The 25,685-nt window shown below is 49.1% G+C and overlaps 1 protein-coding gene across 1 annotated transcript in view; it reads right to left on the reverse strand.

The window, feature by feature from the left end:
• The window catches only part of MCM3 (minichromosome maintenance complex component 3), an 88,644-nt gene that overhangs the window by 41,847 nt on the left and 21,112 nt on the right, over nucleotides 1-25,685 (reverse strand). Inside the window, exons 6-9 of the mRNA XM_029596118.1 lie at nucleotides 23,555-23,663; nucleotides 4,484-4,637; nucleotides 2,906-3,037; nucleotides 1,283-1,491 (exon numbers count right to left, since the gene is read on the reverse strand). Of these exons, the coding sequence (XP_029451978.1) occupies nucleotides 1,283-1,491; nucleotides 2,906-3,037; nucleotides 4,484-4,637; nucleotides 23,555-23,663 (604 nt within the window). The remainder of the gene's footprint in view (nucleotides 1-1,282; nucleotides 1,492-2,905; nucleotides 3,038-4,483; nucleotides 4,638-23,554; nucleotides 23,664-25,685) is intronic.

The raw sequence follows: 25,685 nt of genomic DNA on the forward strand, positions 1-25,685 counted from the left end.
CCATCTGCTGGAGAAATACTGAGGGACTGCAGGTGGCGCTCCTGGTTATGTAGCAGTGCCTCAACATTTTTAGTTCTCTGCCTCCATCTGCTGGTAGGGATGCAAAACCCACTTGTCTGGACTGATCTGGGGTACAAACAGGAAATCTCATTTCAACTTTTCTTTGGCAGGGTCCTTTTGTTTTATTCTTCATTGTTTACCATTATTAATTTTAAAAAGCGCCTTTACTAACAAATTCAATGAAGACCTGAATGCAGTTTCCCTTCCCTGATCTAAACATGCCCCAAGTTTTAACCTGTCCACAAGTACCCGCAGTGTGGGAAGTCAGTTCGTACTTTCATCCGGGCCAATTTACTCAGATAAATGCCTCTGAAAAATTGCCCATCCCATAAACAAGCAGCGGGACCATTTCGTCTGGCGTCACAATGCGGGTTTAAATGATAAAAATCAGAGAAACATTCCAACATGTATCCCTTCCGCAGAACACTTTTGTTCAAAGACGGGGGAGGGGGGAGATGGAGAAGGAACCAAATTTATCTGATAGAGAAATCCCTGCCCTGCTCCAGGCCTAGTTTGATCCTCCCGAAGGGAAATTTCTGGCACAGGCTGTAGAGTCCAGCATGCTGAACCTAACCAGGACACCGATAATTAACAGCCCCACTCACATGAAGAGCCCAGAGCAGACATGACCTTGGTTTAACACATGGACTGTCTCAGCAGCACACCGACTTCATATTACGCTAGGGTGCACCACCATCACCACGACCTGTGCTCCAAGGGGGGGGGGGGGGGGGGGGAAGAGGTGTCTCACAGAGGTGTCTCACAGCTAACCGTACCTGGCTATGGAGAACTTGCACGGTCAGAGGTCTCCTCGGCATAACAACACCCTCATGGACCCAACATGAACCAGCAGCATGACACAGGAGCAGTCACATACAAAGAGGGACCTGATGCCCATGACCAAGGTCAATGCTACTATCAAGAGAACCGATACAAAGACCTTCACCATAAACATTTGAGTTCTTGTATAGCTGAGACATGTCACCGATGGACTGACACATTCTGTGTGTTTTTCCCCTCTCTGGGGGACCTGTTTCCACAACAAAGATTTTAAACCAGGTCCTGACAGGCTGTGAAGGAACAGATCCAGCCGCCATGCTAAGAGCTGATCTTCTTAATCAGATGCCCAAAGGTGTTTACTGCTGTACACAAATTCTGCCAGTCCTATTCCACATGGTGGACTACACCAAGAGCTGCCTGTGCTGGGCCCTGCACCACTCACCCTTCCATAGACAGGATTGGCGGCTGCAAGCACGCTGCAGCGGGCATTCAGCCTGGCATGGATTCCGGCTTTGGCTATAGTGACACGCCCTTGCTCCATGACCTCGTGGATGGCTGTGCGGTCCATATCTGACATCTTATCAAACTCATCGATGCAGACTACACCTCGGTCAGCCAGCACCATGGCTCCTGCCTCCAAGCGCCGCTCCCCTGAGAAACAGATAGAAGTGAATAGATCGCCCAGGCCACCCACAGCTGGATTTAGATTTAAATTACTTGTCTTTTTCAAACCCAAGCTCAAGGCGAGTAACAAATTCAGGTAGAGTTGGTAGGTCCCTGTCCCAGAGGGCTCACATCTAAGTTGGTACCTGAGGTAATGGAGGGCAAGGTAACTTGCCCAAGGATCATCAGTGAGAGAAGTGGGATTTGAGCCTTGGCTTTCCTGCTTATCAGCCTGCTGCTCTAACCAGTAAGCCACTCCTTCACCATCTCTGGCAAGAGAGGACCAGCAGTAGATAAGGTCAATATTTAAAAGGGGTCTATATGGCTAAGTAAGGACTTAGCATATTATAACAATACCTCTGGAAACTGGCAGTGCTAACTGGATACATTTAGCCCCTAAATTCCTCTAGGCAGCTAAATTTAGCCAGTTAAATTCTGGGTGGGGCAGGGGAGAAAGTTAAACAGCTGGCACCGATTTTCAGCATTTGACACCCACCTTGCAGGCCAAATTTAAGCATTGCACTGGCAGGCCTAAATTTGGCCACCCTCCCTCATAACTCTAATATTGAAAACAATGCTCCACCAGCAGCCAAAGCATTTCACTCCTTGCCTCCCAGCTTTTTCATTTAACAAAAAAAAAATTTTTTTTTTGCAATCTTCAAGAATACATGTATTTTGTGCACATTTGCGTCTGCCCCTTCCCTCCATCCTATCTGATTCTTAAATTGAAGAAAAAATGATCTTGAGGTTGCAGGATCCCTTCCTTTTTAGTTTATAATTAAAGAATAAGGGCCAATGGCAGAGAGATCCCTTCTCTTTTCCTGCTTTCCTTAGTGCCACTGGGAATCTCCCTGCCTCCCGCCCTTCTGGCTGAATATTAAGCACGTGTAGGCTCTCGGTACTACCAGCACTTTGTATTCATTCATTCACAGTACCATCAACAACTAGATCAAAATATGTTCAGAATTTAGGGGTCATTTTACAGGCGGATATTACAGAAGGGGAGGGACATTTTTCATTGTTCTTTAAGCCCTTCCCCTCCACCCCAAATTTACATGCAAGTAAACTGGGAAGTATCAGCCCCCATCACCTAACTCCAGGAAATATTTATATTATTATGGGGGGAGGGGTGGAAACCAGTATCACGAGGCTTATATTTCATTCAGAATGTAGCAGCAGACAAGTAAAAAGCTGTCTTCTGTTTGGCTCATGACTACTGTGCACACACCAGAACAACCCTGTAGCTGCTCCTTGCCCACCATAAGTCTTAATATTCCACCAAGCACGGACACAGTGAGACAGGAGCCCCCTTGCTGCCACAAAGTGCCCTCACTAGAAAGAGCAAGCCGTGTGCCACATTAAACGAAAGCAGCCTGAAGGTCCGCACTGCGCTGCTACTCACCTGTCTCCTGGTCCGTGGTGACGGCAGCGGTAAGTCCCACCCCAGACGACCCTCTGCCCGTGGTGGGGATGGCCCGAGGTGCCGTGCATAGCACGTAACGCAACAACTGAGACTTTGCAACAGATGGGTCTCCTGAAACAAGAAGCAGATGAGCGTACAGCCACAGGAATCCTAAGGGCGCACACACACACACACACAGAGGAAAAACCAAGGGGATATTAACAAGTACCAGTCTCACTCAGGCCGATACAGTACAGTGCGCTCCAGCGGAGCGCACTGTTAACCAGCATTTGGACGCGCGTTTTCGACGCGCTAGCTTTACCCTTTATTCAGTAAGGGGTAATAGCGCATCCAAAACGCGCTTCCAAACCCCCCCCCACCCCCCCCCCCCCCCCCCCCGAGACTAATAGTGCCCGCAACATGCAAATGCATGTTGCGGGCGCTATTAGTCATTCCCGTGCGATACAGAAAGTAAAATGTGCAGCCAAGCCGCACATTTTACTTTAAGAAATTAGCACCTACCCAAAGGTAGGTGTTAATTTCTGCCGGCTCCGGAGAAGTGCACATAAAAGCAGTAAAAACTGCTTTTCTGTGCACCCTCCGACTTAATATCATGGCGATATTAAGTCGGAGGTCCCCAAAGTTAAAAATTAAAAAAAAAAAAAAATTTAAAATGGGCCCGCGGCTTGAAAACCGGACGCTCAATTTTGCCAGCGTCCGGTTTCCGAACCCGTGGCTGTCAGCGAGTTTGAGAACAGACACCGGCAAAATTGCACGTCAGCTGTCAAACTCGCTGACAGCCGCCGCTTCCGTCAAAAAGGAGGCGCTAGGGACGCGTTAGTGCCCCTGGCGCCTCTTTTTACTGCGGGCCCTAATTTAAATAAATTAACTTTCTGAATTGCGCGCACAGGAAAGTGGCCTGGGTGCTCACCCGCTCTCCCGCATGGATTACTGTATCGGCCCGACTGTGAGGCAAGATCAATTTTCTGCCGGTAATCCTCCGCCACAGAGGGCATATAAAAAGGTTTAAAAGGGGGAGAATCAACAAAGTGAAGAGAAAAAAAGCTCTTCTCCAAAAGGTAACGACTTCCTTTAAGTTACAAATCAAGCTTTTATTGTGTGTCCCTTGTGCGCATTTTTTCAGGCTTCGGCTCTCAAATGTGTTAAGTAATTCTGAGATTTACAGGTAGTCCCTGGCTTAAGATGGGAAATTTTTACCTGGCATGCCTGGGACCTATAGTCCATGAGCTTTCTTTCAGAGAGGCAGCCTTTACATCCCCTCACTAACTTGGTCACAAGTTCACTAATCAGAATCACAATGCAGGACTCGTCCCTGCGTGCTGGCCATGCATCCAGGTTCAGAACTTATCTCTGAACAAAATACAGTTGAGAGGATATTTTTAAACAGATAGAAAAAACATAGGTGAGTAAAACCCAATTGTGATGGGGAGCCCCTAATTTCTAGGGAAGATCTGCCCATAAGAAGTTCAAGACTCAGATGGCCCAACACAGCTATAACCACAGTCATGTGGCGACTGCAGCTTCCCGGAACGACCCAGGTCTCTCTCCTCACGGTACCTATCAGGAGGACGTTGATATCCCCCCGTATGCGAGTCCCGTTCTCCAGAATCTTTTCTACCCCTCCAAGCAGCATGCAGAGGATCGCCTTCTTAATGTACTCATGTCCATGGATGCTGGGAGCCAGAGAACGTGAGAGCTGGTCGAAGATATCCTGAGGAACGCAGAAAAAGTAACAGCTAAACAATGATGGCCAGTAAGGGTCCAAGGAACATTTTGTCTGTTCATTTTATTTCTCGTTGCAATACTGCAAATCCTGCTTATAGGAAAATTAGTTCTTACTTGTTAATTTTTGTTCCTGTAGTACCACGGATCAGTCCAGACCATGGGTTGAGCCTAGTTTCCAGCAGGTGGAGACAGACCAAAACTGAAAGGGTTTCCTATATGAGGACAGAGCCTACCCTGTAGCCCTTCAGTATAACCATTGTCAAAGCAGAAAAGAAACACCATGGAACAAACAAGTAACAGAAGAACTCGAGCAAACCACAAGAGAACTCTGAAAATATTGAACTAGGAACAACAGTGAATAAATGAACTCTGTGTATGGACACTCTTGCATGAATGCCCACAATCATCACATGGATGCTTCTGGTGCCTCCAATGAGGACATACATAGCATAAGGATCTTCGAGCGGACAGGATAGAGAGGGAAGGGCGTCTGGACTGATCCGTGGTACTACAGGAACGAAAATTAACAGGTAAGAACTAATTTTCCTTTCCCTGTACGTACCCGGATCAGTCCAGACCATGGGATGTACCAAAGCTTCCCTAGACAGGGTGGGACCTTGACAGGCCCGCTTGAAGTACCTGCCACCCAAAAGAACCAAAAACTGGCGCTTGAACATCAAGGCAGTAATGTCAAGCAAAAGTATGCAGAGACTTCCAGGTAGCTGCCCTGCATATCTCCTGCAGGGAGACCGACTGACTTTCAGCCCAGGAAGCCGCCTGTGAACGCAAGGAATGGGCCTTGAGGCCCTCTGGGACCGGGCGTCCCTGACATATGTAAGCAGAGGATATCGCTTCCTTCAGCCAGCGAGATATCGTAGTCTTAGAGGTTGGGGCCACTCCATAACACAAAGAGACGATCCGACACTTGAAAGTCATTAGTGACCTCCAGATAATGCATGAGAATGCGTTTCACATCCAGACGGCGTAGGTCATCCCCACCAGGGCTTGCAATATCCGCACGAGAGAACGCTGGGAGCTCGACTGACTGACTGACATGAAAAGGAGACACGAACTTCAGTAAGAAATGCCGGAACCGTCTTGAGAGAGACCCCGGAATCCGAAAAACTTAAGAAGGGCTCGTGGCAAGACAACGCTTGGAGCTCAGACACCCGTCTGGCGGAGCAAATGGAAACCAGGAATACAGTCTTCAGCGTCAAATCCTTGAGAGTGGAACGGCGAAGGGGCTCAAAGGGAGCCTTGACAGAGCGCCCGAAGGACCAAGTTCAAACTCCACGAGGGACAAGTAGGACACAGCAGCGGCTTCAAATTTTGACCCCTATGAGAAAACGGATTATATCTGGATGAGACGCAACCGCGTGACCGTCGAGGCTGCCCAAGAGAGAACAGAGGGCAGACACCTGAACACGGAGTGAGCCAAAGGTGAGACCCTTAGAGAGACCTCGCTGGAGGAATGAGAGCACGAGCGAGACCGGGGCGGATCATCTCGTAACGCCGGCTTCCATGTAGGCCAGCTCGAAAACCTTCCAGACCCGGACATAGGTGAGGGAAGTAGAAGTTTTGTGGGCCCGCAAAATGGTGGAGATGACTTCCTCAGCATATCCACTCCGCCTTAGCCTGCGCCGTTCAAAAGCAAAGCTGCAAGACAGAAGAGATCCGCCTGGTCGAAAGATACAGGACCTTGACTGAGAAGGTGTTGAAGATGGCCAGGCAAAGAGGACCGTCCGACACCAGGTTGACTAGATCCACGAACTATGGTCTGCGAGGCCACTCGGGAGCTACAAGAATGACTGGGACTCTGTGAAGCTCCATCTGTCTGAGAACTTTCCCATTGAGGGGCCATGGAGGGAACATGTACAGCAGAACGTCTCTCGGCCACGGAAGGGCTAGGACATCCACCCCTTCCGTGCAGTGTTCCTGCCAGCGGCTGAAGAACCGGGGAGCCTTGGCGTTGTTCAGAGTTGCCATCAAGTCCCATCTGTTGACGAGAGACATGGCGGACAGCTCCCACTCGCCGGGGTCCAGGCACTGACGACTCAAGAAGTCGGCTTGCACGTTCTCATTGCCTGCTATGTGGGAGGCCGCGAGGCAGTCCAGGTGCCGCTCTGCCCACGCAAGCAGGCGACTTGCTTCGAGAGCCACCAGTCGACTCCTGGTGCCCCCCCTTGGCGATTGATGCACGCCACGGTGGTAGAATTGTCCGAGAGCACCCGGACTGCTCGTCGCCGAAGTAGGGGGAGAAAGTCCTTGAGTGTTAGACAAACCGCCCGGGTCTCCAGGCGGTTGATGTGCCAGCAAGACTGGGCTGGGGACCAGTGCCCTTGCATGGTCTGAGACTGGCAAACCGCACCCCAACCGGACAGGCTGGCATCCGTCATGAATACCATCCACTGCGGGGTCCGAAGGGACATTCCACAGAGAAGATGCTTGAGAGAAAGCCACCATTGTAATTCGCTGATGATAGCGTCGGAAAGCGGGAGCTGCATCTGAAACTGCTCAGATACCGGCTGCCAATGAGCCAGCAAGGCTCTCTGTAACAGTTGCATATGTGCAAACGCCCAAGGGACCAGGTCGATTGTGGAAGCCATGGTCCCCAAGACCTGCAGATAATCCCACGCCGTGGGGAGAGGCATGGAGAAGCAGCCCTGGAGCTGATCCATCAACTTGAAAGCTCTCGAGTCCGGTAGAAAGACCTTGCCGACACGGGTATCGAAGCGAGCTCCAGGAACTCCAAGACCTGAGACGGATGGAGATTGCTCTTGGAGAAGTTGACTATCCAACCTAGGGACAAGAGGAGAGCGAGAACGCAGTCCACCGCCTGGCAGCATAGGGTCTCCAACTTGGCCCGGATTAACCAATCGTCCAAGTACGGATGGACCAGGACACTGTCCTTCCGCAGGGCTGCTGCCACCACCACCACCATCTTGGTAAACATGCGTGGTGCCGTGGCGAGACCGAAGGGCAGGGCCCTGAACTGGAAGTGCTGACCCAAGATGTGAAACCGGAGGAACTGCTGATGTTCGGGACGGATTGGAATATGCAGGTAGGCCTCCGTCAGATCGAGTGAGGCCAAGAATTCTCCGGGATGTACCGCCACTATCGCCACCCGAAGGGTTTCCATCCAGAAATGGGGCACTTTGAGGACCCGGTTGACCCTCTGAGATCCAGGATGGGACGGAAGGAGTCGTCCTTCTTCAGGACCACGAAGTAGATTGAGTATTGACCGGTGCCGCGCTCCGCTACCAGAACCGGGCAGATGGCCCCCAGCCTCTGGAGCCTGAGAAGAGTCTGGTTGACCGCACGGAGAAACCATGTACAAGTCGCGAACAAACTCTAAAGCGTAGCCTTTGCTATGGTTTAGAGGACCCACTGGTCCGACGTGATCTTGGCCCATTCCTCCACGAACAGGGACAATCTACCACCTAAGTTGGGAACGGAGGGATGGGCCGGCGGATTCTCATTGGGAGGCGGGCTTGGGCACAGGACGGTGGGTAGCTGCATCTGGAAAGGGCCGACGGCCAAGACTGGGTCCGAGAAGAATTTCCCCTGGGGAAGGCGCCCCTTGCTCTAGGGTTATAGCGGTGTTGGCCCCAGAAGCGGGTACATGTAGGGAAGAAGGATCTAGCCTGTTTCGGGCGGTCCTCAGGCAACTTATGGACCTTGTTCTCCCCCAAGGATTTAATAAGCTGGTCCAGATCTTCGCCGAAAAGCAACTTACCCTTAAAGGGGAGAGTTCCCAGCTGTGCCTTAGAAGACGAATCAGCCACTTAGTGTCGGAGCCAGAGGGGCCGTCTGGCCGATACCGCCAAAGCCATCGCCTTCACCTGCACCCGGAACAAGTCTTATAGGGCATCCGCCCCATACGCTATGGCGCCTTACAACCTGTCAGCCTGCTCTGCCTCTGCAGACGGGAGGTCTTGGGTGCTGAGTAATTGTTGGACCCACCTAAGACTTGCCCGCTGCATGAGACTGCTGAAGATGGATGCCTGAACACCCAAGGCCAGGACTTCAAAAATGCGCTTGAGATGGAATTCCAGCTTGCGGTCTTGGACATCCCGTAAGGCCGTAGCCTCCATTTATTTATTTATTTAAAAATGTTTCTGTACCATCGTTAAGTTAAATACCATCACAACGGTTTACAGAAGGGCATGATAAAGAGAAATATGGGTGGTATAGATTACAAATTACTCGTGTGCCATCATAGTACGGTAACAATTTAAAATAATAAACTAGGTGTGTAAATTAAACCTGATTGTTAGGAACAAACAGGTCAATACAGTTATGCCGCGTTAGAAAGAGTGTGGCAGTGCCGGGCGCACCCTCGTTCCCCGCACGCACAGTTCTCTTCACATACCGCTCGATACTCTATTTAAATTGCTTGCAAATGCAAGCCGCGTCTGCGAAGCGTTAGGCCCGCGCAACCCATTTTACTGTATAGGCGCTTAATACAGCGCCTATACAGTATCCTGGGTGCGCTGGTACCTGTCATTTCAACTGACATTTGAAATGACAGGTACCAGGAAGTGGATGGTTTCCCCCCTCCCGAAGGAAGGCGCAGGGCGAAAACTAAAACAAAAGCTGTTATGCATATATATATATATATATATATATATATATATATATATATATATTGTCAGGAGAAGAGTGACAAACTCCTAGCACGGCAGGATATTCTACAGGTCCCCGTTCAGCAGTGGTCCAAAGATACCAAGGGGAAACAGCAGGGGGCGTGGAGACACCCTGTGTGGACTACAGTTCCCAGAATCCCAGAGCGGCAGGGGAAGGCTCCTAACCAGAAGGAGGCTGAGGTGAAGGCCGAGGGTAATCTGGAGGAATTAGAGGCAGCTGAGAGCATGCTGTGGGAAGCAGAGGGTGTGTCCAGGAGTGAGGAAGAAAGCTCAGAGAGCAGTGGCATGGAGGGTGAGGAGGAGATGGACTGGGAGCTGCCTTCCGAGGATTCCTCTGGGTCGGACATGGAGACGGAGTGAGTGTGTCCTGCAGCATTGGTGTTACCTGGTTTCACTACACACTTACAAGGAGGACAAGGTTGATTACCGCAAGAGATAGAGGTGAGACAGGACGGGGAGCACAACTATAGGGGAGAAGGGGTGAGTTGATGCTGGATCCCCACGCTGGGTAGTCAGTGCAAGGTTAGAAGCCTGACTACAGACATTTCGGTTTCAGTGCAGAGGCAATAGTGAATTGCAATTTCTGCACAATCTTAGGAACCAAACAAAAAGACCTGGATTTTTGATAAACTATTATATGTTTGTTTGTGACTCCTTCCTCAGTGGAGGAGGGGGAAGAACTGGGAATTGCATCTCGGTGAGAGCACAGGAAAAATACCTGACTGGAGGAGGGCCAGTCAGAGACAGAATGGGAAACCTCATTCAACAGGTTGACTCCTAAACTGTTTTAAAGAATTGCCAGAACGTCTGAATTTGCAGCAGAGCCCAGCCGTTTCAGCCTTGCAGCGATGCCTAGAGGGATGACAGCCCTGTGAGTGAAGGAACCACATCTCGCTGGTGAGAACTCCAGAGGTGCCCGCGACATAAAATGGTGGCAGCAGTGGGATCCTGAAGTTCGCCTGCCACAGAAGATTGGATGTGAAAGTGCAACTAAATGCTTGATGAAACTGTTTTAAGGTAAAGGTGCACAGGGAGCACTAAAGCGGCGGGATTGGAAAAAAAAAAAAAGGGTGCTGTTTAAAAGGAATATCCGGTAAGAGGCCAAACCCCTCCAGTGGGCACGGCAAAACCGGAGTTACCGAATTACAAAGGGGAAGGGTTGTTGTGTGATACAACCGCACTTGGGTTCCTTTTTGTGTTTCCTTTCTTTACAGACATGGCATCAGAGGAGATCCTAACCTGGCTGGCAAGCCAAATGCAAAAGCAGCAAGAAGGCATGCAGCAGATGCTTCATCAATTCATGGACCTTCAGCAGCAGCAACAGAGACCCTTATTGCAGTTATTGGAGGAACAACAGAAAGCTTTGCAACTTCTAAAGGGACAGGCTACTATGGAAGCCACAGGTACCACAGACAGGGGAGTGCATCCGGCAGGACCAAGCCGGCCTGACTGGGGTCAGAAACTGCATTTGGAAAAGATGGGACCTGGGGACGATCCGGAGGCCTTCTTAGTAACTTTTGAAAGGGTAGCTAGCGTGGCCTGTTGGCCCAGGGAACAATGGACAGCGCGTCTAGCACCTTGTTTAACCGGTGAAGCCCAAGCTGCTTATAGAGCCCTGACACCGGAACAGGCATTGAACTATACTGCAGTTAAAGCAGCTATCTTAGATAGATTAGGTATAACGCAAGACTCCTATAGACGGCGTTTTAGGGAAACTTGCCTAAAGCCTAATGAGCGCCCTAGGGCCGTAGCCCAAAGGCTAAAAGATTTAGCTCATCGCTGGTTAGAACCCGAGGGCAAATCGGTTTCTAAGATAATAGAAATGGTGGTACTAGAACAATATATTGAGGCGCTACCTTTGCCCATGAGAACCTGGGTGGTGCGGCAAGGGGCTGGAGGGTTGGAAAGGGCCATTATAAATACGGAAAGGTATATGGAATCCGAATCTACGATAAAAGCTTCATCCCATAAAGGGAGGGTAGAGGAGCACAAAGAAGCTAAAGCCTCAGGTAATGGGGGACAAGAAGGTTTAGGTGTTCCTCGAATTAACACTGCTGGAGTTAGGCGGGAGGGGCCTACCTATAAGGAGAAAGGAAAAGGGCCAGTAAGGAGTAGTATGGCCGGACCCCGGAGATGTTATCATTGTGGGGCTGTAGGGCATTACCGTAGTGAATGTCCGCATTATACGGCGGCCTACACTTACCCTCCACCAACCGAAAAGGAGGGGAATGGCTCTACCAGCAATCCCTATTTACAGAGGGTGAAAGTGAACGGACATGAGGTTCAGGCATTACTAGATACAGGTACCAACCAGTCTTTGATCTCTGACCACACCGCGCAGGAAATAGGGTTATATGATACCCAAGAGCAGGGAAATTATGTAACTGTTAGATGTGTACACGGGCATGCGATCCGACACCCTGTCCAGAAGGTATGGATCCAATGTCGGGGTTACGAGGACTTCATAGAAGTAGCTATGGTGAAAGGGCTACCAGTGCAACTCATTCTGGGGAGAGAATGGAGGCGCCTTAGAGAATTAATGGAGGATAGGCACACTTTTGTAACCACGCGAGCCCAAGAGCAAGCCTCTTTAACCAGAGGTCAGACTTTGGGGGAGGTGTTTCCGTTTGAAGGAGAGGAGGTAATAGCACCTCCAGGGAAGGATCGCAAATCCTCGGCACAGCGGAAGAAAGCCCAGCAGCACTTTAATGAGCTGCTAGAGGAAGGGGCAGAGGGGGTGGCAGCACCAAACTTGTTAAGGGAAATATTATTACAAGTTCCAAATTTGAGGGAAGAACAAAGGAGGGATCCTTCATTGAAAATAGCTTGGGAAAAGGCTAAAGTGGATAGCTCGAATGTGGCTAATAAAGATCAAAGTATTTATCCTTATTTTGTTATACAACAAGGTTTATTATACCGAGTGGAGGAAGGGCTAACCCCAGAAGAACCTCACCATCAATTACTGATACCTAGCAGTTGCCAGGATAGGGTTTTGGCGTTAGCTCATGAGCATCCCCTAGCGGGCCATTTAGGGGTTCATAGTACCTTGGCTCGTGTTAAAAGACGTTTTTTTTGGCCAGGGATATATGCGGCAGTCAAGAAATTTTGTAGGTCATGTGGGGACTGTCAATTGGTTGCACCCCGAGGGCCTCCAAAAGCGCCGTTAGTACCTTTACCTGTTGTGCAAGAACCAATGGATCGAATAGCGATGGATATTATCGGTCCCTTGGAAAAGAGCAAGCGAGGTCACCAATACATACTAGTAGTAATTGATTATGCTACTAGATTCCCCTGGGCAATCCCCCTACGGTCTACGGGAGCCAAAGTAATAGGACAGGAGTTAATTAAAATTTTCTGCCAATTCGGGTTCCCCAGAGCAGTGCTAACGGATAGAGGGTCTAACTTCAGGTCCCGGGAGTTGGCCAGAATGTGGAAGCAGTTCGGTATTAAACACTTGCTTACGGCTGCTTACCATCCGCAAACAGACGGGTTGGTGGAAAGATACAATCAAACCCTGAAGGCTATGCTCCGGAGCTGTTTGAAACAAGACTCTAGTGACTGGGACCAGTTGGTGCCGTTTTTATTATTTGCCACTAGGGAAGTGCCCCAAGCATCTACAGGATTTTCCCCTTTCGAACTGACCTTTGGGCGTCAGCCACGAGGTTTATTGGATGTTCTCAGTGAACAATGGAGGGGGGAGGAACCGGAGCAGCAAGATATCGTGAGTTACATGCAAAACCTAAAGCAACATGCTGAAACAGCGCTTAGTATGGCTAAAGAAAATTTAAGAAAAGCCCAGGATAAACAGAGAACCTATTATGATAAGGAAGCCCGAGAAAGGGAATTTAGGGAAGGTGATTGGGTATTAATTCTGGTTCCTACTTCCCCAAACAGATTAGTGGCTAAGTGGAAGGGGCCCGGTAAAGTGGTACGGAGATTAGGACCCGTAGATTATGAAGTACAGGTCGAATCCAAAAAACCCCAAGTATATCATGTTAATCTACTCAAACCCTGGGTAGAAAGGCAGGGATTAGGGGCAGATGTAAGACCTGAAGAGGAGGTAGAATTGGGCCCCCAAATAAGAGACATAAAATTAGGAGGGACTGTACTTATAGGAAGCGAACTAACGGAGATGCAGAAAAGACAAGTCAAGAGGTTAATAGACCAAGCTCGGGATGTATTTTCCCCGTTACCCGGGCACACAAAGTTAGTGACGCACACAATTAGTACCCCTCCAGGTCAAGTGGTGAGAAGAAGACCTTATCGCTTGCCAGAGACCATGCAGAAAGAGATGGATCAGCAGGTAGCAGAAATGCTACAATTGGGAGTTATTGAGGAGTCCAATAGCGCGTGGTGTAGTCCAGTGGTATTAGTACCAAAACCGGATGGGACCATGCGTTTTTGCATTGATTTCAGAATGGTTAATTCCATTTCCACCTTTGATGCCTATCCGATGCCTCGGGTAGATGAGCTGGTGGAGAAACTAGGTACTGCTCAGTATCTCACGACTTTGGATCTAACCAAAGGATATTGGCAGATCCCCTTAGAGCAGTGCTCAAAAGAGAAGACAGCCTTCGCTACACCTAGGGGCTTGTACCATTTTGTAAGAATGCCGTTTGGCTTACAAGGGGCAGCCGCAAGTTGTCAGCGCCTGCTGAATAGAGTGTTACGGCCCCATCTAAAGTACGCCGCTGCATATATGGATGACATTGTTATTTATTCGAAAGAATGGAGAACCCATCTGGGCCATGTCAAAGCGGTACTGCAGTCTTTGAGAGAGGCAGGATTAACTGCCAATCCCACAAAATGCAAGCTGGCTCAAAGAGAAGTGAAATATTTAGGACACATAGTGGGGAGGGGAGTAGTGAGGCCATTACTGGACAAAGTGCAAAGTATAAGAGACTATGTGCTGCCCCAAACGCAGAAGCAACTAAGAGCTTTCTTGGGTCTAGTAGGGTATTACAGGAGGTTCATTCCACATTTCGCAGAATCAGCCTGTTCCCTGAATGATATGTTAAAAAAAGGAGCTCCTAATAAGTTAATATGGGAAAAGGAGTCAACCCAAGATTTCAAGACGCTTAGGCAGGCTTTATGCCAAGAGCCCCTACTAAAGGCAGTGGACTTTGCTCTGCCCTTCGTGTTACAAACTGACGCCTCTGGAAGAGGTTTGGGAGCTGTCTTATCCCAGCTCGAAGGGGGGGAAGAACACCCAGTTTTGTATTTAAGCCGGAAATTACACCCCCATGAAGAGAATTATGCTACAATAGAGAAAGAATGTCTAGCTGTGAAATGGGCTGTGGAATCTCTAAAGTATTACTTGGGCGGTAGACAGTTTGTTCTTATTACCGACCATGCCCCCTTGAAGTGGTTACACCAAATGAAAGATTCTAATGCCCGGTTAACCCGATGGTATTTAGCCCTACAGGCCTATGCATTTGAAGTGCGCCATAGAGCGGGCAAAGAGCATATAAATGCAGATTTCTTATCTCGCCTGGAGGAGAACACTGCAACTCCCAATCCTAGGGGTTCCAGCGTTTTCAAAAGGGGGGGGATATGTCAGGAGAAGAGTGACAAACTCCTAGCACGGCAGGATATTCTACAGGTCCCCGTTCAGCAGTGGTCCAAAGATACCAAGGGGAAACAGCAGGGGGCGTGGAGACACCCTGTGTGGACTACAGTTCCCAGAATCCCAGAGCGGCAGGGGAAGGCTCCTAACCAGAAGGAGGCTGAGGTGAAGGCCGAGGGTAATCTGGAGGAATTAGAGGCAGCTGAGAGCATGCTGTGGGAAGCAGAGGGTGTGTCCAGGAGTGAGGAAGAAAGCTCAGAGAGCAGTGGCATGGAGGGTGAGGAGGAGATGGACTGGGAGCTGCCTTCCGAGGATTCCTCTGGGTCGGACATGGAGACGGAGTGAGTGTGTCCTGCAGCATTGGTGTTACCTGGTTTCACTACACACTTACAAGGAGGACAAGGTTGATTACCGCAAGAGATAGAGGTGAGACAGGACGGGGAGCACAACTATAGGGGAGAAGGGGTGAGTTGATGCTGGATCCCCACGCTGGGTAGTCAGTGCAAGGTTAGAAGCCTGACTACAGACATTTCGGTTTCAGTGCAGAGGCAATAGTGAATTGCAATTTCTGCACAATCTTAGGAACCAAACAAAAAGACCTGGATTTTTGATAAACTATTATATGTTTGTTTGTGACTCCTTCCTCAGTGGAGGAGGGGGAAGAACTGGGAATTGCATCTCGGTGAGAGCACAGGAAAAATACCTGACTGGAGGAGGGCCAGTCAGAGACAGAATGGGAAACCTCATTCAACAGGTTGACTCCTAAACTGTTTTAAAGAATTGCCAGAACGTCTGAATTTGCAGCAGAGCCCAGCCGTTTCAGCCTTGCAGCGATGCCTAGAGGGATGACAGCCCTGTGAGTGAAGGAACCACATCTCGCTGGTGAGAACTCCAGAGGTGCCCGCGACAATATATATATATATATATATATATATATATATATAAATACCTAGATGTCAGTTTCCGAATCCCCCATCTCCACGCGCGTTTATCCAGGCGGCAGCGGGAGCCAGCGGGCGGGTGGGCGCCCGTTCATCCAGGCGGCGGGAGGGTGCGCGTTTATCCAGGCGGCGGCGGGAGCCGGCGGGCTGGTGGGCACCTGTTCATCCAGGCGGCGGCGGGAGGGCGCGCGTTTATGCAGGCGGCGGCGGGAGGGCGCTTATCCAGGCGGCGGCGGGCGGGTGGGCGTGCATTCATCCAGGCGGAGGGAGCCGGTGGCGAAAACAGCCTCCAGCAGCCCCCGCCGGCAGTGAATGAATGCACGCATGTGTACGCCCGTGCAATTTCGGCGCTCAAGGCGTGACGTCACAACGCTTGAAGTCACGGCATGTGACTGCCTTGAGCGCCGAAATTGCACGGTCGTACACAGGCGTGCATTCATTCACTGCCGGCGGGGGCTGCTGGAGGCCGCTTTCGCCGCCGGCTCCCGCTGCCGCCCGGGGCTCGCTGCAAATGTTTGTATATATGGATCTAGCATTATTGTTTTAAGTTAATTTAAGGAATCGCATGTGTAGTGCAATGATTTGAGGGAAAGTTTGCCGTCTACCATTGCCCCTGCTTGTAACGCAGGGGTAGGGGTAGGCGGTAAGTTAGCAGGTTAAACGCGGGGCAAAACGGCAGGGTAAAGTAGCGATAGTCGGGGCGCGCGTCACTGTATGGGAGGGAATAGCTAATTCGATCATTTACATCAGATATACATGCCGCATGCGGAAGGGGTTACGGGTCGGTTTCAAGAAGCGCTAAGGACGCGTGAAACTGGAGACTGTATCACAGGATCGCCTTACGCGTCCGAATTGTGCGCCCACAGCGAGTTATAGACGGGGAATCTCCAGCCGCACTTTACAGTATTGATCTGCAATTAGGCAGTTTGATTTTAACATTAATATGCTTATGTAGGTTACTAAAAATTTCTAGCTTGGTGCATCCTTATCGCTCAACTATTTTTCTCCTTTTCTTTATCTTTATAAAATGCTTGTTTAAAAAGCCAGGTTTTCAGATTAGTTTTGAATAATTTCAGATTTGTCCGTAGTCTTATTTCGAGTGGCATGGTATTCCAGAGTACAGGACCAGCCGGTGACAGTGCTCTTTCCCTTACTTGCTGAGATGTGCTGATTTGACAGAGGGGACAGTTAGTAGAGCTTTATTTGCAGATCTCAGGTTTCTTTGCGGTACATGCACGCGCAGTGCCGTGTTAAGCCAGTCGGCTTTATCATCGTGGATTAGTTTATGGATTGGACTGGTATAGTGGTATGCTTAGTGACTGCGGTCACAGAGGAGTCCACCTTAGGCATTCTTAATAATTCTAAACACTCCTCTGGGAGGGGATAAAGTTTTTCCATGGCCCCCCCAACCCGGAGGCCCGCCTCGGGGGCCTGCCATTCCCTTAGAAGCATTAATTTGTGCATGGGATGGAACGGAAAAGAGCACGGGAGGGCCCTGAGCCCCACAAGGACCAGGTCAGAGGAAGCTGGCATCGCTGTCGAGAACTCGTCCACTGAGGGACAGTCAATCCCCAATTCCTGTGAGATGAAGGGGAGAAGTGGCTCTAGTGCCTCCCTGCGGAAGAGATGGAGAACCCGGGTGTCATCTCCCTCCGGGGGGGGGGGGAGAGGGGGAGCGTCAGCCGAATCTGGGTCCTGGTCTGGATCCTGGGCAGGCAGGGGGGCCGCGGGAGCCGGTGGGCAAGACTGAGGTGCTCCCTGAACCACCCGGACCCAGGTCGCCCCTGCCCATCAGGAGCCGCAGGGGAGAGAGGGACAGAGAGCCGAGGGACCTTAGCTGGAGGGGGGGGGGGGGGGGGGGGCGCTTCTTCCTGCAAACTCACTAAATAGGATTTGTGCAGCAAAAGCACAAAATCAGTGGAAAAACGGGTCCCAACGCCCCGGGGGGGGGGGGGGGGGGCAGGTTCCGGTAGAGGAGTGTGTGGGGCACCAGAAAAATAAATAAATAAATAAATAAAAATCGGGTCAGGGGCTTCAGGGAGCTACGATAAAGAAACTGGAGAAAAACCCAAAATGGCCACCGTTCCCGCGGTTTGAGGACCCGGGAACAGCGGGGGGAAACGTTTTAGTGGCTTGGTCCGGGTCCCGGAAGGCATCGGGACCCCAGAGGAACCTTCCCCCCCCCCCCCCCGGTAGGCAGCGTGAACAGAGCCCCTCCCGTGAAAGCCTGACCGAGGAATCCCCACAGGCTAAACACATCAGAGATCGTGGCATGGCTGCTGGGTGGGGGAGGGGCAGCACTAAGATAAGCTGAGCTGCCAGTGCTGAAGGAGTGGAGGCACAGGATGAACTGCGCACGCTCTCAATTCACTCCCTCAAGCTGCAAAAGTGAGTAGGGAAGGCAGGAGCCTTCTGTTAAACTTATCAGGGACTCCTCTGTGTAAAATCACCTTTTATTTATTCTTTGGGGGGTTTTTTTTGTTTTTTTTACACAAAGGTCCCTGTCAGCAGCTACAAAACCATGGATCCCACCGAAGGGAGAGCAGTACAGAAGAGAAGGAGCCGAACAGGGGGAGTGACTGGCACCACCAATTTTCACCCCTGCAGCCAAGGATCACCAGGAAAAGGGAGCCTAGGCTATATAAAACAAGGGGCCAAGCCCCCCCTAGGCCCCCGCAAGAGTGAGGAGACTGGGACAGTCTCCTGTGAAGGATCCACAGAGTTCACACTTTTTTTTTTTAAACAATAACTCATAAATACTTGCTTGATCCAAACACGATAGACACACAGAAGGAAAAAACGCCCAGAAGGGACACGTAGAAGTTAACAGGGAACCACAGGGTGAGCTGTTCCACCTGCTGGAGACAGACAAATACTGAAGTGCTACAGGGTAAGCTCTGTCCTCATATAGGATACCCTTTCAGTTTTGGTCTGTCTCCACCTGCTGGAAAGGAGGCTCAACCCATGGTCTGGACTGATCCGGGTATGTACAGGGAACTAACATTTTCCCTTCATGTCCTTGCAAATCAAGGATCATCTGTTCATTCAATGTTTTATCATCATCATATTTGTTAATCGCTTCCATCAGCCACTCAAAGTGATATATAAGCATAACAAAAAAAAAAAGCAAAATACACCCAACAATGGCACTATAATATCTACGCAACACAAAATGCCAATACTGATCAGTAGATTATCCTCAAAATTTCAGACGCTATTACCAATACATAGAGGTATCGTTATGTCATGACCATCATACCCAGCTTCTTGCTAACAGCAGCAAGATCGTTATGAAAGAAGTAAAAACTCTTAAAGATAAGTGTGGAATTTTACACGTCCAAGATTTTGCTCTTCAAGAATCTAATTTTAATTGCAGTTAAACAAAACTCTTAAAAAAAATATATGCTATAATTGCATTTGTTGGTAGAACTGAAATGACCTACGATTATATATAAGGCCGAGTCTCAATATGCGAAAGCCCACACGATGAAGCCTAGTATGATGGTCATGACATAACGACACCTCTATGTATTGGTAATAGCGTCTGAAATTTTGAGGATAATCATTTTGTGTTGCATATTATTTCCGATACTTTTTTGAACAAAATATCTTTGCATCCCTACTTTGTTTAATACTAAGACTATAATATCTAAACACTCATCAAAACAAAGCATACATAATATATTATGTAATCAAATTAAAAAACCCATCCCTCCAGTCCCATAGCCACCACACTCTAAATCCATTTCCTTTCACTCTACAAACATCTACCTCTCACAATTTAACCTGACTGGAAAAGCCATTGGAAATAACCATGCTTTTATAGAGGTTTTTATTTATTTGAGACTTTTTTTCTATACAGACATTCATAACAAAAGACATAAGGGTTTAAACTTGAGAGATCAACTTCTCTGGCAGAAACACTCCCTGCTTCATATCAAAACAAACACCAAGATACTCCAGTGCCTGAGCCGGCTGTAAGTTGCTCTTGGACAAGTTCACAACCCAACCTAGATCCTGCAGCAAGGAGACCACTTTGCGAAATGTCCAATGATTCTCTTCCACAGTCTTAGCTCCAACCAACCAGTTGTATAGATATGGATGAATTAGGATGCTGTCATTGCGTCAAACTGTCACTAATACCACTATGACCTTGGAGGTGGTCTTGGGCACAGTGGCCAGCCTGAAGGCAAGGCCTGAAAATGACGACGACATCCCAAAATGGCAAACTTCAGGAATCTTTGATGTTCCTGAAGAATGGGAATATGCAGATATGTCTCCATCAGAGCTGGAGACAAGAGATATCACCCTGATTGCACCGCCATTATGAAGGAGCAAACAGTCTCCATTTGGAAATGGGTGCCTCGTAAATAATGACTGACTCCTTGGGTATGGCAAAATAGATGGAATAGCAGCCCGTATTGTTTTGTGATTCGGGAACAGAAAGTTCAGCTTTCAGATCTAATAGTCTTCTCAATATAGATTCCACTGCTACCCTCTTCTGAGGGGAGTTGTACGGCAAGATCATGAAAGCATCTGGGAGAATGGAAAGGAACTCTAGAGCACAGCCATCCCGAATCACTTCTAGGATCTGAGAAAAAGGAGAAAGGCGGCTACCTATCTCCTGCTCTAGCAGGAGACTCCACAAACTTTCATTGGAAAGATCAAGGGGCTCCACCTCTGGAGCCCGCATCCTTCTAAAGCCTTCTGGGGTGAGAGAACTGAGACCTACCAAAGGAATGGGGTCTCAAAGGAAGCTCCCTGATAAGGCCGAAATTGCCTGAAATCTCGGGAGTGGCCAGCCAGCTTCTGATCCTCCAGCAAACAAGGGATCTGAGCATTCCCATTTATTCATCATCTATCCCAACTCACTGCCAAACAAAAGAAAACCCTTAATGGTCAGTTTGATGAGATTGGACCTAGTGCCAGTGCTAACAAGGTCCCAGCCCACATCAGCTAAAAAGGCTACCCCAGATTCTATTACCACTTTGCCATCCGAAACCAGTCCTCTCAGACTCCTGAAGAAGCACAGAGTAGCTCAAGCCACCAGGAAACAATATGCAGCGATATGTAAATTTGTCACCATGGCCCAAAGGCTTCTTTAAGGATAGCTTCAATCCTTCTACGAGCTGCACATCCTGCAACAGATATGGTGGTTCGTTTAGTGACAGAACACACCAAGGCATCCATCTTTGGGAAACGCAACTATTCTCTGGCCTGCGGATCCAAGGGATATAAACCCAGACAAGAACAGTCCTCCTTTAAAACTCGCCTGCGATGCACTCCATTCAAGGTCAATCAACTCTTGAATCACATCCTGGAGGGGAAAGAAACATGAAGCCTTGCAGAGGGTGACTAATATGGGATCCTCCTTCTGTACACCCGAAGAGACACTCCCAGCCTCCCCAAGAATTTTCAAGGTCTGAGAAACCAGACTCAATAACTCACCTCTATGAAAGAAACAGAAAAGAGTTCTATGTGGCTTTAAATCCGAGGGATTTTCCCCGTCCTCAAGAGGGGAGCAACTCAAATCATCATCAGTGTCGTCCTGATCCACTTCCACTTGAACACTGTCAGTGATTATTGCACCAAAGTGTTTGCATGCGGTGGCGAACACAGGAGGGCCTTGACCATGCGACTCCGATTTATGAGGCATTACCATCTCTGCAGGACGCCCTTACAGAAGGCTGTAGTCCCTGGAAAAAATTCCACCCAGGAAAAGGTGGCCGGTTCCATATCAGACTCCACAGATCCAAACCTGATATCCTGGGAGCGAGAATCTGCAGAGGACATCTCTGTCAATGGATCATCTGAAGAAGGGAACACCTACATGTCATTGAGGAGATGGGCATGTCACCAACTCCAGCTTGTCCACCGCAACCAAACAGGGAAGGGTTCCCCTAGGGAACCTGACCCCTGGGAGAAATGCTCCTGAGAAAAAGAAATGGAAAAAGAAAAAAAAAAAGACCGAAAAATCACTACAAACTGCAGATGAATGCACCAGCCACCATCTGCTGGAGATCGAGAAATACTGAGGAACTGCAGGTGGCACCAGTGCTTATCAAGTCATGTCAGTTAAACTTTCTCTGTTTCCGTCTGCTGGCACAGATGCATAAACCCAGGAGTCTGGAATGATCTGGGTACATACAGGAGAACATCCTTATACAGCATGCAGCTCAGATAGCCAAGCGCTTAGTTTTCTTCGGTGCCAGGTCCAAGGTGTGTTGTGAACTCAGAAAGATATGCGCCAAATACACTCACAGTGGGCAATTACGCAGCCAGGTTTCATGCACAACTGCACGCGCAGCTACACGCTTAACTAGGCGCATTATACACACTCAGCCCTGTGCGCACAACACATGCTCAGCTACATGCTTAACTGTGCACAAACACACATACACAATGCACACACAGGTCCCACATGTAATACAGGCACTGCAAAGCGCACACACTGATAGGCCACCCAGGTACTTGCACAACAGGAGACGCAGAAATAGGCACACAGGCACACACCGTCACACACAAAGGACCATTGCAACCTACCATGCAGCCAGCGAAAGGAAGCCTGGAAGCGGGGCCTAGCCCAAAAGGCAGCTCAATCCACCAAGCCTGCGCTACCACACCTCACTACACTCACCAGAGAAGTGAACAGGGGATGCCAAACACCAATGCCTTGAAGACCACTCGAAAGGCAGGAGGAGAGCCTCTCTAAAACTGCTCTCTTAAAATAAAATTTTTCTGTTTAACCTGAGTTCAGCCCTCCCCTAGCTGCAAGTAGGAACAGGTCTCCGGGGGGGAGGAATGTGGTGAAAGCCTTCACCGCCGAGCCTCTCTCAGCCTTTAACCACTTTTTTTTTTTTTTTTTTTTAAGTCCATGCCAGAACCAGGCTACCGGACTCAAGGCTCTCAACTGAGGGAGGGACCCATCGGTATCACCTCAGGAGGCAAGTGGTGCTATCCAAATCGCTCATCTCTTCAGAAATAGTCCATTGTCGTCTTTTTTAAAATTTATTTTTTAAACAGGCAATCCCCAGTAGGGAAATGCATGCCACCATCTGCTGGAGACAGAGAATACTGGCGGGCTGATATCGGAGCAGCGCTATGCATCTGTGACATCAGCTTTCACTCCGTCTCCATCTGCTGGTAGACGTGCATAACCTACTCGTGCAGATTGGTCTGCCCGAGTGCAGAAGAAATAATATTTCAACATTATGGTCAAGCAAACCTTTACATTCAAGTAATACTGGGTTAAAAAGAAAATCAGATGCACAACATTAAAAAAAAAAAAAAAAAGATAAAAAGCAAATAATCCCCATTCTTTGAGAGCACAAATACTGGGGGGGGGGGGGGGGGCGCGCAGGAGGAGTATTAGAAAGGTCAAAGAAGATTAATCAACTTATTTGTATGTATAAAAACCTCAACAAGGTTTTAAACAGGACTCTCAGTGGGCTACTCTCTATTTTGTAAAAATCCCTCCAATTGTTCTGGGTCATAAAAATACATTTATTTTATAAGGGTGGAGGATTTATTTTTCCTTTTTTTTTTTCTTCTAGCCCAGATGATTCAGGTCCTCTAGAGGACACACGGCTAGAAAGAAAGTTTCCTGCAGTGTCCTCTCCCTCCAGCATCTCCCATGTGCACTCAGCCAACGTGATGCAGTAGCTTGCTCATTTCTAAACTCTGGTTTTGGGTTCCCAACTTGTCCAGAGATTCGGAGGGAGGGGGGGGGGGGGGGGGAGAGATCCCGTACCTTGGAGCGGCTCTTGCTGAAACGCTTAATTTTGGCCACATCGTCAGCAGAGAAGGATGGCTGCGCCTCCTTGTTCAGCTGGTTCACATTGCAGGCGATCATGATGGTCCTAGGAAAAGGTCCAGAAAGCCACATTAACCCTCGCACCCAATACCAAAATACCACCCCCTTACTACGTCCTGCACAACAGAGAGGGTGGAGGGATGGGGAACTTTAGACTTTTTTTGCTCCATTTTGTGTACATTTAAAAATGTTTATATGGTGAATTCCCAGAGAAGCAGCAAGAAGTTGGAGCATTGGGCAGAGACCTGGAGCTAGCTGTTACAGGGGAGCAGATAGTTGTGCAACTGGCCACTAAAGGGTGTAACACCAGCAGAGATCTATCACAGCCCAAGCCAAAACCTCAAACTGGGGAAGGGGAGGATGGGGCTCCATGGAATCTTGTACCAGAAAAACTTGAATTTTTTGCTACAACATAAAGCATATAATCCTGGCTGCTCTCTGTCCCGCCCCCCCCCAACCACATTCTACCCTATCCAAACCTACAGATTTTTTTGTTCTTAATTTCTGTCATGTGTAGAAATAGTGTAGGCAAATCCTTTCCCAAATACATTGCACTTACCGCCCTCTGAAGCTGCCCAAGACAGACCTTTCCTAAAAACCCACCAAGCTATAGTATGAGGTCCTGGAAAGGAAAATTGGTTCTTACCTGCTAATTTTCGTTCGTGTAATACCACAGATCAGTCCAGCCCAGTGGGGTTGTGCATTCCTACCAGCAGATGGAGTCAGAGAACAAAAACTTTGGGCACTGCTACATAACCGAGAGTGCCACCTGCAGTCCCTCAGTACTGGCCTGTACCCAAGCCCAAATAACTAACCTTACTAAAGGGTGAAGGGGGTTGGAACCCAAAAACACAACAGCCAACCCGTCGCCCATAACGGAAAAAACAACAAAACCACTAGCCCACCTTGGAACCTGCTCCTTCAACTGCAATAGAACAATTTTCTTTCTTCAGGAAAATATCATCTCTCAAGGCAGTCTTTCGGAATCTGAACTGGGGGTGGGGCTCTGGACTGATCTGTGGTATTACAGGAACAAAAATTAGCAGGTAAGAACCAATTTTCCTTTCCTGAACATACCCAGATCAGTCCAGACCAGTGGGATGTATCCAAGCCACCCTATACTGGGCGGGAACCCGAAAGATCCGCACACAAACACTCTCACCGAAGGACGATTCATCTTGCGCCCTAACATCCAAACAATAATGCTTGGTGAAAGTGTGAAGGGAGGACCAAACCGCCGCTCTGCAGATTTCCTGTGGCAACAGAAGCTGACACTCAGCCCAGGAGGTAGCCTGGGCCCTAGTGAAATGAGCCCTCAGACCCAAGGGGACCTGATGCCCTCGGGCAACGTAGGACGAGCAGATAGCCTCCTTAATCCAGCGCAAAATCATCACCTTAGAAGACTTGTCACCTTTCTTAGGTCCACCGAACAAGACAAACAGATGGTCTGACCGCCGGAAGTCATTTGTAACCTCCAAATAGCGCAAAAGAGCGTAACACACATCCAAACGATGAAGCTCCTTCTCCTGAGGGGAATCCCGGGACCACTGTGGGAATCCTGGCAGATCCACTGCCTGATTGACATGAAAGGCAGACACCACGTTGGGAACGAAGAAGGAACCGTGCGCAGCAAAACTATCATCGTAAATCCTAAGGAAAGGATCCCGACACGACAAAGCCTGAAACTCTGAAATCCGTCACGCAAAACAAATAGTTACCAGGAAAACAGTCTTCAAGGTCAAATCCTTAAATCTGAGCCCTGCGTAAAGGCTCAAAGGGGGCTCCGCAAAGCCCAAGAAGCACCAGATTCAAGCTCCAATCCAGACATAACAGGCGGGCGTAAATGTTTGACTCCCTTGAGGAACCGTGAAATATCTGGGTGAACCGCCAGCGAACGACCGTGAAACCTGCCCCTTAAGGCACCTATGGCCGCTACCTGGACCAGAGGGGAATTGAAAGCCAGCCCCTTAGCCAACCCCTGTGAAGGAAATCCAACACCTGGGGAACCTCCATTGACAATGGATCCAAGGAGCGCTGGAGGCACCATGCCTCAAACAGCTTCCAGACC

The sequence above is a fragment of the Rhinatrema bivittatum genome, chromosome 3 (genome assembly GCF_901001135.1).
Source record: "Rhinatrema bivittatum chromosome 3, aRhiBiv1.1, whole genome shotgun sequence".
Lineage (NCBI taxonomy): Eukaryota > Metazoa > Chordata > Amphibia > Gymnophiona > Rhinatrematidae > Rhinatrema > Rhinatrema bivittatum.